General features: G+C 44.8%; 1 protein-coding gene across 13 annotated transcripts in view; it reads left to right on the forward strand.

Annotated features, from left to right (window-relative positions):
• Positions 1-16632, forward strand: part of CCDC88B (coiled-coil domain containing 88B) — a 948743-nt gene that overhangs the window by 584297 nt on the left and 347814 nt on the right. For all 13 annotated transcript variants that reach the window (XR_011024965.1, XM_068261744.1, XM_068261745.1 and 10 more), the window contains one exon: positions 10667-10792. Coding sequence is in view for 12 of the 13 variants with exons in the window: in XM_068261744.1 (XP_068117845.1) it covers positions 10667-10792 (126 nt within the window). In the remaining variant the exon portion in view is untranslated. The remainder of the gene's footprint in view (positions 1-10666; positions 10793-16632) is intronic.

Consider the following 16632-nt stretch of genomic DNA (forward strand, 5'->3'; position numbering starts at 1 on the left):
GGCCCTAAACCGTGAGGAGTAGTCTGGAAACCAAATGTCGCAAAATAACCCTTGAAATCCTAAAGGTACTCATTGGACCTTGGGCCCCTTAGCGCAGTTAGGGTGCAAAAAAAGTGCCACACAGGTGGTATCGCCGTACTCGGGAGAAGTAGTACAATGTGTTTTGGGGTGTATTTTTACACATACCCATGCTGGGTGGGAGAAATATCTCTGTAAATGGACAATTGTGTGTAAAAAAATCAAAAGATTGTCATTTACAGAGGTATTTCTCCCACCCAGCATGGCTATGTGTAAAAATACACCCCAAAACACATTGTACTACTTCTCCCGAGTACGGCGATACCACATGTGTGGCACTTTTTTGCACCCTAACTGCGCTAAGGGGCCCAGAGTCCAATGAGTACCTTTAGGCTTTACAGGGGTGCTTAAAATTTAGCACCCCGCCCACTTGCCAGGACAGTTAACAAACCCCACAAATGACCCCATTTTGGAAAGAATACACAACAAGGTATTCCATGAGGGGAATGGTGAGGTCATTGAAAATTATATTTTTTGTCACAAGGTAACGGAAAATGACACTTTGTAAAAAAAAATAAAAAAAAAAATTCTGCTAACTTGTGACAAAAACTAAAATCTTCTATGAACTCACCATGAACCTCACATAATACTTTAGGGTGTCCTCTTTCCAAAATGGGGTCATTTGTGGAGTCTGTCCTGGCATTTTAGGGTCTCTGCAATCATTACATGTATGGCCAATATTAGGAGTTTCTGCTATACTCCTTATATTGGGTATACGGGTAATGCACTCTGGGCTGAAAGGAAAAATGAACGGCAAACATACCTTGCTCCACATCAATGGCAGATCTTCCTCCACATCAATGGCAGTGATAACCTCCACTTATGTGACTGGGCCTCAGAACTTTAGTATACAGCATTATGCCTGTAGTATACAGCAATATGCCTGCCAATAGAGATGACTCTGTGTGGCATTAAAGTATCATCATAAGCCCAAAGTAAATCACATATAAACCGGGGGTGTCCACACTCAAGGGAAATTCAAACATGCCGTCTTATATCGCCAACCCAGGACAGATCAGCAATATCAAGCATGGAAACCGATCCTTCTTCCGACTTTTATGCTTACCTGTTTGTTTGGTTTTCAAGCTTATCTCTCCTCCCCCTGGGACAATGTGTGAAAGACCACTGAGTGTGTGCCTACTCCTGTGTCTGGAGTTCCCTAGGTTCTAATAGGGTACCTCTCAAAGCACTCCCCTAGGCATAGGCCAGGCTGGTCAGGACATTTGGGACAATAAAAAATGGTGTCAGTCCTTCTTCTAGCACTGCTGCAGACACAACAACGTTTTCTTCGGATGCGTTGACCTGGGGTACTCGGAAGCTGATAGGCGTAATGCCTTCCATGCAGTCGGCTAGTTGCATCTGGGGGGGAGGCTGGCACCTCCTGGATACAGGAGGTCCAGAATGATCTGCTCCTGAAATTGAAGGAAAGATCCAGTTCTCCCAGCCTTACTGTAGAGAACAAAGCTGTTGTAAACTGCCAATTGAATCAGATAAAATTACACTTTCTTATACCAGCGTCTTGTTTTCTGGGAAATTAAATAGGGTGCTAACCTCTGGTCTTTGAAGTCCACCCCTCCCATGTTGACATTATATTCGTGGACGACAAGGGGCTTTTCAATGACCTCAGTTGCCCGTTGAATTTGGACTGTCGTGTCTGTGTGAATGGTGGACAGAAAGTAAATGTCCCTCTTGTCCCTCCATTTCACCGCGAGCAGGTCTTCAGTACGCAAGGCGACCCTCTGCCCCCGTTCAAGTCTGGTGGTAACGAGCCATGGGGGAAGCCCTGGCGACTAGGCCGTGCAGTGCCACAGCATTGGATTCCTTCTAACTTTAAGTGCTGATAGAGGGCCACACTTGTGTAATAGTTGTCCACATAAAGATGGTACCCCTTCTGTAACAAGGGTGACACCAAGTCCCACACAACCTTTCCACTGCTCCCCAGGTAGTCCGGGCATCCGACCGGCTCCAATTTTGAGTCTTTTCCCTCATAGACCCTAAAACGACATGTAAAGCCTGTGGCCCTTTCACAGAGCTTATACAGTTTCACCCCATACCGGGCGCGCTTGCTTGGGATGTACTGTTTGATGCCAAGGTGCCCGGTAAAGCGTAAGAGGGACTCGTCTACGCAGATGTTCTGTTCAGGGGTATAAGCATCTGCAAATGTTGATGACAGGTGGTCTATGAGGGGCCGAATTTTGTGGAGCCCGTCATAAGCAGGGTGGTCCTTTTTATGACAGGTTTTGTCGTCGTTGAAGTGCAGGAAGCACAGGATGGACTCAAATCGTGTCCTGGACATGGCAGCAGGGTACAAGGGAACATGATGTACTGGGTTCGTAGACCAATACGACCGCAATACATTCTGTTTCATTAGTCCCAAGTGAAGGATAAGGGCCAAAAAGATTTGAATGTCGGAAACTTGGACTGGTTTCCACCGGAAAGGCTGGGCATAGCTGCTCTCCGGGTGCTCGGTGATGAATTGTGTGGCTTTACGGTTGGTCTCAACCACATTTAAGTCCAAGAGAACCTGGGTGATGAACAGCTGCAAAAAGTCTAGGGCCGTTAGACTAGGTAATGCCTAATGATGTTGATCCAGGGATTTTATCTGATTGCCATCTGGAGTCGGGAAGGAATTTTTCCCTTTAGGGGCTAATTGGACCATGCCTTGTAAGGGTTTTTTCGCCTTCCTCTGGATCAACAGGGATATGTGAGGGAGCAGGCTGGTGTTGTACTTTGTACTGGTTGAACTCGATGGACGTATGTCTTTTTTCAACCAAAATAACTATGTAACTATGTAACTATGTAACTATGTTCCTAGATGATCTGTCGTCACCTGGACTCCAGACTGGGCGGTGAAAGGGGGCACTACGGGTGCGGCGGAATCAGGGGATTGCCAATCTGGATGTGCCAGCACCTCTGGGAGTCTATGGGTACTACGGGCCAGTCTTCTTCTTCGTGGCTGCGACGGGGGTACTACTGCACGTGCCACCGTACCAGTTTCAACCTCCATGCTGGCGCTCACCACTTCACCAGGGTCTACGGAAGCACTGGCACTAAGTCCAGGAGATGCTGCGCTGCTGGTGCCTGCCTCACCAAGAAAACTCTCATCAGCACTAGCACCACCCTGCTGCCCTTGAGGCGGATCCTGTGCCCCCTGTGGTCTAACGACATGGGGTCTGGTACGTCTGGCTCTAGCCGGGACCAAAACCTTGTCATCACTTTCGGTCAGAGAACCACTGCTTTCCACAGGTTCAAATTCGGACCAGGATGATTCGTCGGATGAGTCTTCCCAAACGCTCTCATCCGACTGGTCCATATACCTGTATACCTCCTCATCGGAAATCCCCCTTCTTGCCATTGTGGACTGCTAAATTTATGGGGTTTTCCTCCGAGACTACCCAGAAAAAAAGAGCACCTATCTAGCTACCTAGCAAAAGGGAGTATTTGAGAGGTATTGAGGGTGGTGGCGAGTGGGGTCTCAGAGGCAATCAAACAATCACGGGACAATCAAAGCCGATCACGGGACAATCAAATACAATTACAGCACAATCGAATCCAATAACAGCACAAGCAAATCTGATGCACTCGGAAGGTGATGGGGGATGGGGGTGGTGGTGGGGGTTAGTGGGAAGTGGGGTCTCAGAGGCAATCAAACAATCACGGGACAATCAAATTCAATTACAGCACAATCGAATCCAATCACAGCACAAGCAAATCTGATGCACTCGGAAGGTGGTGGTTGGAGGTGGTGGGGGGGAGGGTGGGGTTGGGGGTGGTGGGAAGTGGGGTCTCAGAGGCAATCAAACAATCACGGGACAATCAAAGCCGATCACGGGACAATCAAATACAATTACAGCACAAGCAAATCTGATGCACTCGGAAGATGGTGGTTGGGGGTGGCGGGAAGTGGGGTCTCAGAGGCAATCAAACAATCATGGAACAATCAAAGCCGATCACGGGACAATCAAATACAATTACAGCACAATCGAATCCAATCACCGCACAATCAAATCTGATGCACTCGGAAGGTGATGGGGGGTGGGGGTGGTGGTGGGGTGGGGGTTGGTGGGAAGTGGGGTCTCAGAGGCAATCAAACAATCACGGGACAATCGAAGCAGATCACGGAACAATCAAATACAATTGCAGCACAATCGAATACAATCGCAGCACAATCGAATACAATCACAGCACAGTCAAATACAATGCACTCGGACGGTGATTGGGGGGGGGTCTGAGGGCGATTTGAGGGGGTGGGGGGTTGATCAGGAGCCCGCACAGGGCAGACTGAGTCCTGATCTGATGAGAGGCAGACACAGGGGGTTTCTGATCGAAGATCAGTTAGTGGTTGCTGGGGAGGACAGATGTAAACAATGCGCAGGGGATGTAATCAGGAGGGGGATCTGAGGGCAATCGAGGGTCTGGGCAGGTAATCGGTTGCCCCTGCGGGGCAGTTAGGGTCTGCTCTGATGGGTGGGGGTGCTGAGGGGTGATGGACAGGTGATAGACAGGTGATCAGAGGGGGATCAGAGGAAGATCAGGGGGTAAGGTAGCTGTATACAGATGTATACAGTATACAGGGGGGTAGTCTGGGATGGGGTCTGGGGGTGATCTAAAGGTAGGGGGGGGGGCTCAGGGGTGATTAGGAGGCAGTTAGGGACCTAAACTAAGAGATAGCGTCGATAGTTAGTGATAGGTGGGGGGGGGGGGGGGGGTGGGGGTTTTAGAGGGGTGCAAGGTTGCTGGGCAGGGGTCTGCTGGGGTGATCAGGGGGGGTCTGAAGGCTGGGGTGGGAGATCAGGGGGGCTGTGGGAAAAAAAAGCAGTGTGCAGTGTCACTTACAAGTGCTTCCTCCTCGCTGGTGGTCTCTGGAACAATGAGACCACGAGGCGAGGAGGAAGCATGTATAAGGCACTTTGTTTACCTAACAAAGTGCCTTATACGTGTTGATAGGTGGATTCCTGTATTCCTCCGTTCGCCAGCGCTGCTAATTGGCCGGCGAGCTGGAGGCTAAAATGCCGGCTATTGATCCCCGGCGGAGGATCGCGTCACGGATGACGCGATCGCTCCGCCCATGCCCCTACCTCTCGTACATGCGGCGGTCCTTGCGGGGTCCACTTTCCGGCCGCCCATGTGCAGTGGGCGGTTGTTAAGTGGTTAATGGGATCCATGCACACTTGTCTGTCTGAAATGAATATATTTGATCCATTGCGGCAAGTGGAACACAAATTTGGAACAAGCACAATTTTTAATAGATCACTAGGCTGGTTGCTGTGTACAATCCTACTCAGCTCACCTGTCTGCTATCACTTTGTAACTTTAGGTCCTCCGCTGCTGCCAGTGTTGCTCGGGTCCAGAAGCATCAAGCTTCTATTGGATTGCATAAGACCAATGGGAATCCTTCCTAACAAAAGCTTTACATATATTTACTAGTATATTCACATTGGTGCGTTAGCAGTGCGGTGCCAAAGACCCATTGGCGTAACACGAGGCATGCTGTGCAGTACGGGCATTGTGAGTAATGCACAATGCAACTTTCCCCTCTGTTGCATTGTGATCCTGTTTTTTTCCAGGGTACACGATGCCCCATTATGATCATAGCCTAAATCCCTTGTTAGCTGCTCTACCTGATCCTAGCCTGTCCACTAGTTTCTGCTGACTGGCTTATTTATAATATCTCTTCTGCTTGCTTGACTGTACCACACCTTAGTTCTGTTGCACTGCTGTCACATCTTCTACATGCACAACATCGAAAGTTTGCTTCCCAGCCTGCCTCCAAGACAGATCTATTGGTAGTATGTAAAGTTTGGATTTAGGGTTTATATCCAGCTACCAAGTGGTGCAATGCTCTAAAACAGAGATACATATCTCAGACACTGTCTTGTATTGACCTGAGGAAGCGGGCAGGTCCCATGAAACGTGTTTATTACTACTGAAACTCTTATTAATACTATGACTATTACCTCCACTTACTACATATTGTGTCAGAATTGGGGTACCTCATCCTGTCTCGCATTGTCTCCTTCCCCTGTCCCAGGGGCTACCTCTGCAACTACTTCCAGTGGTTCTTTGTTTTTTCTGGAGTGCGACCCCACATTGACACAGCCGAGTCATCATAACTGCATGGAGACGTTTTTTCTCCATGCCTGAAATTGTGGTTGCCTATAACAACCCACGTTTGTGAGTAGTTATTTCTTTACATTCCCCATTTCCCAGAAATACTACACTTTGACCCATATGCAATTAACTTTTTCTCCTGAGTTATCTCCTAGGAGATAATTTTCCTATTCTCTTTTAAGCGGGAGACTGCAGAAGGATTGTCCGGGGAGTTGTGCGCCAGAGGCTGGCCGGGTGAGGAGACTTCTGTCAGGTGAGTAAATTATTATTTTTTTGCAGGTGAAAAGCTGCACACATTGCGTTTATTTTCTGCTGAAATGTTGCACTTATTGTGTTTATTTTCTGGTGAAAAGCTGCCCTCATTGCGTTTATTTTCTGCTGAAAAGCTGCACTCATTGCGTTTATTTTCTGCTGAAAAGCTGCACTCATTGCATTTATTTTCTGGTGAAAAGCTGCCCTCATTGCGTTTATTTTCTGGTGAAATGCTGCACTCATTGCGTTTATTTTCTGGTGAAATGCTGCACTCGTGTTTATTTTCTGGTGAAAAGTTGCCCTCATTGCATTTATTTTCTGCTGAAATGCTGCACTTATTGCGTTTATTTTCTGGTGAAAAGCTGCCCTAATTGCATTTATTTTCTGCTGAAATGCTGCACTCATTGCGTTTATTTTCTGGTCAAATGCTGCACTCATTGCGTTTATTTTCTGCTGAAATGCTGCACTCATTGCATTTATTTTCTGCTGAAATGCTGCACTCATTGCATTTATTTTCTGGTAAAATGCTGCACTCATTGCGTTTTATTTTCTGGTGAAATGCAGCACTCATTGCGTTTATTTTCTGGTGAAATGCTGCACTCATTGCGTTTATTTTCTGGTGAAATGCTGCCCTCATTGCGTTTATTTTCTGGTGAAATGCTACCCACGTTGCGTTTATTTTCTGGTGAAATGCTGCCCTCATTGCGTTTATTTTCTGCTGAAAAGCTGCACTCATTGCGTTTATTTTCTGTTGAAAAGCTGCACTCATTGCCTTTATTTTCTGGTGAAAAGCTGCCCTCATTGCGTTTATTTTCTGGTGAAATGCTGCACTCATTGCGTTTATTTTCTGGTGAAATGCTGCACTCATTGCGTTTATTTTCTGGTGAAATGCTGCACTCATTGCATTTATTTTCTGCTGAAATGCTGCACTCATTGTGTTTATTTTCTGCTGAAAAGCTGCACTCATTGCATTTATTTTCTGGTGAAAAGTTGCCCTCATTGCGTTTATTTTCTGGTGAAATGCTGCACTCATTGCGTTTATTTTCTGGTGAAATGCTGCACTCATTGCGTTTATTTTCTGCTGAAATGCTGCACTCATTGCATTTATTTTCTGCTGAAATGCTGCACTCATTGCATTTATTTTCTGGTGAAATACTGCACTCATTGCGTTTTATTTTCTGGTGAAATGCAGCACTCATTGCGTTTATTTTCTGGTGAAAAGCTGCCCTCATTGCGTTTATTTTCTGGTGAAAAGCTGCCCTCATTGCGTTTATTTTCTGGTGAAAAGCTGCCCTCATTGCGTTTATTTTCTGGTGAAATGCTGCCCACATTGCGTTTATTTTCTGGTGAAATGCTGACCTCATTGCATTATTTTCTGGTGAAATGCTGCACTCATTGGGTTTATTTTCTGGTGAAATGCTGAACTCATTGCGCTTATTTTCTGGTTAAATGCTGCCCTCATTGTGTTTATTTTCTGGTGAAATGCTGCCCTTTTTGCGTTTATTTTCTGGTGAAATGCTGCACTCATTGCGTTTATTTTCTGGTGAAATGCTGCCCTCATTGTGTTTATTTTCTGGTGAAATGCTGCACTCATTGCATTTATTTTCTGCTGAAATGCTGCACTCATTGCATTTATTTTCTGGTGAAATGCTGCACTCATTGCGTTTTATTTTCTGGTGAAATGCAGCACTCATTGCGTTTATTTTCTGGTGAAATGCTGCTCTTTTTGCGTTTATTTTCTGGTGAAATGCTGCACTCATTGCGTTTATTTTTTGGTGAAATGCTGCCCTCATTGTGTTTATTTTCTGGTGAAATGCTGCACTCATTGCATTTATTTTCTGGTGAAATGCTGCACTCATTGCGTTTTATTTTCTGGTGAAATGCTGCCCACATTGCGTTTTATTTTCTGGTGAAATGCTGCCCTCATTGCATTATTTTCTGGTGAAATGCTGCACTCATTGGGTTTATTTTCTGGTGAAATGCTGAACTCATTGCGCTTATTTTCTGGTGAAATGCTGCCCTCATTGTGTTTATTTTCTGGTGAAATGATGCACTCGTTGCGTTTATTTTCTGGTGAAATGCTGCACTCATTGTGTTTATTTTCTGGTGTGAAGCTGCCCTCATTGAGTTTATTTTCTGGTGTAAAGCTGCCCTCATTGCGTTTATTTTCTGGGGAAATGCTGCACTCGTGTTTATTTTCTGGTGAAATGCTGCACTCATTGCGTTTATTTTCTGGTGAAAAGCTGCCCTCATTGCGTTTATTTTCTGGTGAAGTGCTGCACTCGTGTTTATTTTCTGGTGAAATGCTGCCCTTTTTGCGTTTATTTTCTGGTGAAATGCTGCACTCATTGCGTTTATTTTCTGGTGAAATGCTGCCCTCATTGTGTTTATTTTCTGGTGAAATGCTGCACTCATTGCATTTATTTTCTGCTGAAATGCTGCACTCATTGCATTTATTTTCTGGTGAAATGCTGCACTCATTGCGTTTTATTTTCTGGTGAAATGCAGCACTCATTGCGTTTATTTTCTGATGAAAAGCTGCCCTCATTGCGTTTATTTTCTGGTGAAATGCAGCACTCATTGCGTTTATTTTCTGGTGAAAAGCTGCCCTCATTGCGTTTATTTTCTGGTGAAAAGCTGCCCTCATTGCGTTTATTTTCTGGTGAAAAGCTGCCCTCATTGCGTTTATTTTCTGGTGAAATGCTGCACTCATTGGGTTTATTTTCTGGTGAAATGCTGAACTCATTGCGCTTATTTTCTGGTAAAATGCTGCCCTCATTGTGTTTATTTTCTGGTGAAATGATGCACTCGTTGCGTTTATTTTCTGGTGAAATGCTGCACTCATTGTGTTTATTTTCTGGTGTAAAGCTGCCCTTATTGAGTTTATTTTCTGGTGTAAAGCTGCCCTCATTGCGTTTATTTTCTGGGGAAATGCTGCACTCGTGTTTATTTTCTGGTGAAATGCTGCACTCATTGCGTTTATTTTCTGGTGAAAAGCTGCCCTCATTGCGTTTATTTTCTGGTGAAAAGCTGCCCTCATTGCGTTTATTTTTTGGTGAAATGCTGCACTCATTGGGTTTATTTGCTGGTGAAAAGCTGTCCTCATTGCGTTTATTTTCTGGTGAAGTGCTGCACTCGTGTTTATTTTCTGGTGAAATGCTGCCCTCTTTGCGTTTATTTTCTGGTGAAATGCTGCACTCATTGCGTTTATTTTCTGGTGAAATGCTGCCCACATTGTGTTTATTTTCTGGTGTCTGGGGTAACTGTTGCTGCGTTTATTATGTAATGGTCATAGTTGGCTATATTTGCTGCTTTAGGTTACGGTATACTAATAAATAGCATCACACAGTTTCTGCACACCCATGATGCGAATCCTCGTTTCACCACATCATGGCGGAAACACTGCTTTCTTATGCCTCGCTGTTACATCATTACATCAGCTCCACCCATACAATGTCATGGCCACACCCATTTTTTGGCAACCCCCCCGGTGTTGAACCCAGAAGAAACTGGTCACTGTGGTTTGAGGGCCTGGTATTTGTCATCTCTTCTGAGGGGGGGGGGGGGGGTCATTTTTGTTCAAATTGGCGTGTTGCCACTTTATGAGAGACAAGAGACTTTTGAGTTGAAGTTTGGGCACTCGGTCTCGAAAAGGTTTGCCACCACTGTCCTAGGAGATATATTTTCACATTGTATTTAAAATAACTATGAGGCAATTTACAATTGAAAAAGTACCCAGAAATTGATTAAAAAAAAAAGTACAATCAAAATTATTTTGAGTATTTTCATACTTGCTGGTAGTTTAAAAGACATTTTATGACAAAGTGTGAAAATATCACCTAGAAGAAAACTCAGGAGAAAAAAAGTTAATTGCCTATGGGCCCTGGTGCTTTTTTGTCTCCTTTTCTTGCCAGTAACTGGGTTTCCAAACCTGAAATTAATCTACCGGACCTTCCAGAAGATACCAGATAGGGTCAGGGAAGAATTGTTTGTCCCCATGAGGTAGAAGTTACCACAGCTTGTTTTGCCTCCCCATAGATCAACATATCTGTTGTAGTGTGATGATTAAAACTGATATTTTTTACTCTGTACAATTCAGTAACTACATAATATGGTGTTAATATAATTTTGTAGTGTACCTTTCTTGCAGATGTCAATTTTTGCTGTGTTTATGTCCCTATTGTGCTGTTTAATTAATTTTGACACTTAACTTGCACTTTGATAGATCTTCACAGCTATCTATACAAAAAGAGGAAGCACAGCAGGAACACCAAAGAAAATTGCAAGAACAGATGGACAAGGTGCAAGAATTGAAAAATGAAAATCAAAAACTTCAAGAAGAGCAAACCAGGTGAGCAAATTAGCAATCTTTGGCTTCCGTATCTTTCCCAAATAAAGAACCGCAGACAGTGAACTGCCTTTCAGCAAATCCTGTCAAATACGGTGACGTATGCAGTTGTCAGGCCTGTAGGTATATCACGAATGAGCTCCAATGCCCCAATCTACCTCCACACGCTTCACCCTATGTGGCGCGTCCCCGCTTGAATAAGAGGTGAGAAGACAACACCTACCCGACTTTGGTTACACCCAGGCCTTTTGTGTGCAAGGTATTGGAGCTGAATGCATGGTGAGCAAATAAACTTTCAGGCCTAAACAAGAACACAGAGTAGCAAAGTCCAGCAACAGTCCATGGTCATACACGGGTAAACAGAGATATCGCAGTACAGTAGGGCTAGGCAGAAGAGAGGTCAAAGAACGTATCTGAGGTCAAACCAGGCAGCAAAAAGTCGTAATGATAATCCAGGCAATAGGTCGGTTTATGCAGCTGACAAGGAAGGTCCAATAAACAAGCAGAGGTCAAAATCCAGATAATCTAATATAACAAGAGCAGGTATACAGAGCAACCAGCAAGCTAGAGCTATCACGGGCAACATGCAACTGTCACAGCAAGGTTTAAATACTGACAGCATCCAATCAGTGGCCGGCCACATGCACACAACAGCCAATCACATGAAGGCATTAATCCTGTTTAAATGTCAGCTGACAGAGAGATCAGCTGACACAGGTGGCAATACATGTCAGCTGACTAACCAGTACTGACTAGCAAAACATCCTGCCTATGTGTCAGCTATAGCATACTGGTTAAGGGCATAGCCTCTGACGTGAGAGACCAGGGTTCAATGCCAGCCAGGGTCAGCATTCATTATATTTATATTTATTAAATAAACCCCTGCCTAAGTGTTAGCTGACTATCCTGCCAGCTGACACTACCTCTGTCGCCGCCTCAGACCACCCTGCAGCCGAAAGAAGCGAGGCATCCGCCCACCAGTATGCGCAGAGCGATCCCCCAGTGCGCACGTCACAGCAGAAGATGGCTGCCAACATGCGGAAGTGCCAGGATGCGACCCGCTCTTGGCAGAGACAGCCACGTCGCTGGATCCCGGAGGTAAGTCCCTTACAGCTGTGCTGTAATTTTGCTTATAGTTATACAGTGAAGATCAAATCTCAAAGCTGTAGGTCTCTGAAGTTTAAAAAAAGAAGAAGAGAAATTGAATGAGCTAAACCATTGTGAACAACTATAGAACTAATCCTAAATAGGGCTTCCCTGGGATCATATAGTCTTATTTTGGTTTTAAAGGTTGAAAATCAATGTTTAAAGTTTTGACTCTCCTTTTTCTGTACACATCCAGAACCACTGGCGTATAGTTAGCATACAGCTTACAAATTTTACAGAACTACACCAATCCAACATGGCTCTGTAAAATGTATAAGCTTTAAGGCACGTACACACGCCGGATTCCTGTTGACAGATCCGCCAAGCGGATCAGTCAAAACCAGCCTTATCAGCCTGCCGACAGACTGTGCACACTGACAAACTGTCGGCAGAATGGCCGCCCCACGGTCGGGTCTGATGACTCGTCGTTTACAGGAATCCGGCGGGTGTGCGTGCCTTTAGGCTCTCTATACACCAGCGGTTCTGTATGTGCCTGGCAGGGCAGAAGTATTTACACAAAGTGCATTACACTAATTAGCAAGTTCAAATAAACATACATTTGAAACTAGAGGGAAAAAATGAGATACTTCAAAATGCTTTCACAAAGTACTGTAAGTATTTTGGTGGGTAATGATAGAATAACGTTCACCAGCGAACAGTTCCCCGGGTAACAATCGTTGTCTGCCGTTCGCATTTAACACAAACATTACGTGATGTTCGCATTTACCTATACTTTCCCACAGTGGCATAGCTAGAAATCATAGGGCCCTATATAGCAAAATAATCCTTCATGGGGTCCTCAGATGCCACCTGCCCATACCCTATGGATATGAATTAATTGTGCAATTTACATTCTAGTGCAATTAATACTGCACATAGTTCATGGGCAGTAAGACAAATTAAAACGGGGGAGAAAAACAACAACAGTTAATGGTGAATAACAAAGAAAAGACACCAAGAGCCCAATATAGTGTAGTAAGACTTGATACTGAAAGTTGGCTGCATGAAAGCCCAATAGAGGGCGCTCCGGAGGCGTTCTTCTGATCGCCTCCGGCGGCCAGAAGTAACACGGAAAGCCGCAATGAGCGGCCTTCTGTGTTTTGCTTACTTCGTCGCCATGGCGACGAGCGGAGTGACGTCATGGACGTCAGCCGACGTCCTGACGTCAGCCGCCTCCGATCCAGCCCTTAGCGCTGGCCGGAACTATTTGTTCCGGCTGCGCAGGGCTCAGGCGGCTGGGGGGACCCTCTTTCGCCGCTGCTCGCGGCGGATCGCCGCAGAGCGGCGGCGATCAGGCAGCACACGCGGCTGGCAAAGTGCCGGCTGCGTGTGCTGCTTTTTATTTCATCAAAATCGGCCCAGCAGGGCCTGAGCGGCACCCTCTGGCGGTAATGGACGAGCTGAGCTCGTCCATACCGCTAAGGTGGTTAATCATAGTACATGATAATTTGTTCTAAACAATTTCCAAGCATTTACTATTGCTTTTAATTAGCTAAAACTTTAATTTGGTGTAGTTTATATAGCATTTATCATTTTCTAAGACTCTACATTTGTTATTCTTGGTTAAGTATATCAAGCCCGAGTACCCCCTGGGACCATCAGAAGTACCCCCTGGGGTACGTGTACCACATGTTGAGAACCTGGGGACTAGACAATATACTAGGATGTGTAACAGAGGCGCCAACTTAGTATAAAAACATTTAAACACAGTTTAAAAAGAGGAGGTAATAGAGCACTTATCTCCTCCGAGAAGACACCAAAAAATGTTGGTTTATAGTAAACAATGGTGACTACATTAAGTTCCCACTGGGTCCCCTTTGCTCCAGGACCCCATAACAGCCGCTAAGGCTGTTATGACTATTGCTATGCCCCTGCTTTCCTAAGGTTCACTATTTTGACCCTTCACCCCAAAGTCAGGTGGCACAGGACAGCCAATCAAGCATTTTTACCATATAACCCCCCCCCCCCCCTTCCCCCTTCATTAACCACTTCAAGATCATTTGCTTACACCCCCTCTAGTGAGCAGGCTATTTTTTACAATGCATTGCCACTGCAGCTTTAAAAGCTCGCTGCAGGGCTGTACAACTCAGCACACAAGTGATAACTTCCCTTTTCTGCCCACCATCAGAGCTTTCTGTTGGTGGGCTCTGATCGCCGCTGCAATGTTTATTTATTTATTTTTTATTTGTTTGTTTTTTCCTAATAAATTTCCCATTTTTTTTTATTCCCCCAACCCCCCCTCCCTCTATTCACCCACCAGCCAATGACAGCAATTGGCTGTCATAGGCATCAGCCTATGAGAGCCAATCGCTCCTGAGCCTCCGGAGCGGACAGCCGAGTGACACAACTGTCCCCAGTATAGCGCTGCCATACATCGCAACGCTGTATGATGTAAATACTCAGCCGTTTTACTGTCTAACAGTCTCCTAGTGGTGATCGCTGCTGGGAGACAGATGATGGAACGTCATTCAAGTGGGGATGCACGTGCATTGGCGTGCGTGATCCCCTGCAAACTCCGCCCCCAGGACTTCATGCCTATTGGCGTTGTGCGGTCCTGGGGGAGCTGCCGCTTTCATGCCAATTGGCGTGTAGTAGTCGGCAAGAACCAACCTGACAGACATTTACAATCTGCCTGAAATTAATGAAGGGAGAGTTGTGTGCTGCAAATAGGGACATATGCAGTAGAAATAGGTGTTCTCTGTGTGATTGAGTGCTGTGTAGCTGCTTCCATAGGTCTTTTGTTCCTTGCAAGTCACCAGCTAGTAACCCCAAAAGTCCTTACCAGGACTGATACTACCGTTACATTTATTGTTACTGCTTGTGCACTGCAGTATGTTATGTTACTAGTAGTAGTATTACTAGTATAATACTAGTAGTTGTGTGATCTGGTGTTTCTTATATTCCTGGATTGTCATATTGCTGTATGTCACCCCTAAATATTGTATGTAACCTAAATTAATGTCCAGCGCTGCGTAATATGATGGCGCTTTATAAATACAATAAATAATAATAGTACTGTTAAAGCGGACTATAACCATGCATTTCAACTTTGCTCTAAAACATTATTTACAGCATATTATATGCAACCAGCATTTTTTTTTACTAGACCAGCATTGGAAGGGTTACACACAGAGCTTTAAAGTTCCGTGGAGAGAAAAGCTGCAGCAGCCGAAGTTTAGATAGATACATTTAAGTAAACACAATGGGCCTGATTCACAAAGCGGTGATAACTCAGTTATCACGCCTAAAAGACTTTAGGCATGATAACCTTTGCACCACTGAGTTATCACCGATTCTTGCTGCTCTTCGCGCGAAGCTCCCTTTGCGCGCGCAAACGCACAGGCGCGCGCGCAAAGTCCCATAGGGTTCAATGGTCGCTGCGCGCGAAGCGCGGGGGCGCGCGGAAAATTCACGCGAGATTCTTCTTATCATGCCTAAAGTGAGTTTAGGCGTGATAAGGGCCTTTTCACTCACGTGCAAACACTTTGCACCGCTTTGTGAATCAGGCTCAATGTAACAAGTTAGGAATGTGACTCACTCTCTCTGACTGTGCAGGAGCTGGAGGACAGCCAAAGAGTGTGTAACATTCACCACTTGTTACATTGTGTTTACTTAAATGTATCTATCAAACTTCGAATGCGGCAGCATGTCTCTCCACGGAACTTTAAAGCTCTGTGTGTAACCCTTCCAATGCTGGTCTAGTAAAAAAAATGCTGGTTGCATATAATATGCTGTAAATAATGTTTTAGAGCAAAGTTGAAATGCATGGTTATATTCCGCTTTAATACTACTAGTATTACTAGTAGTATTCAGTGTTAGGCCCAAATTGCAGTATTTGATTGCTATAGTATTAAGTTCAGTGTCACAATCAAAAAAATAACATCACTTGTTTTGTCACACTGACTGTTGCAGACACGTCAATCTGTGTGAGTTACTGCCTGCTACTGCAGCATCTGATTGCTTGCTTTATTATCAAGTTCACTGTCACAATAATAAAAAAAAAGAATAATAAGTGTCCCACTGACATTTATTGTTTTATGACACCACCTTTTGGTGCATGCATGTCACTCTTTAGGTTTGATTCAGTAACGTGTCCATTTTGAGGTGAAAATTCACGATTGCCGCGAAAAACATTATGCGAATTATAACGCACGCAAAACTCTAGCGCAACCATGATATCAGTTATCACGGTTTAGTGAATCAAGCTCTTTATGAGTAGAGATGGCCCGAACAGTTCAAACACGAACTTGTTCGCGCGAACAATGAGAGTTCGCGTCTTAAATGCAAACTTTATGCGAGTTCGACCTGCCCCCTATACTACATCATTGGCTAAACTTTGACCCTCTACATCACAGTCAGTCACAGCATACCTTTCACTGCACCTGTGTGACTGCACGTTGTTCTACCAGCAGTCACTGCATACCTTTCACTTCATCTGTGTGACAGCACGCTGTTTTATATACCAGTAGTCAGTGCACCCATTTTTACTGCACCTGTGTGACTGCAAACTGTTTTATATACCAGTCAGTGCATACCTTTCACTGCATACCTTTCACTGCATCTGGGACTGCACATTGTATTATACCAGCAGTCAGTGTATACCTTTCACTGCATATGTGTGACTGCACATTGTATTAGTCAAGTCAGTGCATACCTTTCACTTCATCCATTTAATATGGAAAAAAACAGGCAGAGCC

Source organism: Hyperolius riggenbachi, chromosome 11 (genome assembly GCF_040937935.1).
Source record: "Hyperolius riggenbachi isolate aHypRig1 chromosome 11, aHypRig1.pri, whole genome shotgun sequence".
In the NCBI taxonomy this organism is placed as follows: domain Eukaryota; kingdom Metazoa; phylum Chordata; class Amphibia; order Anura; family Hyperoliidae; genus Hyperolius; species Hyperolius riggenbachi.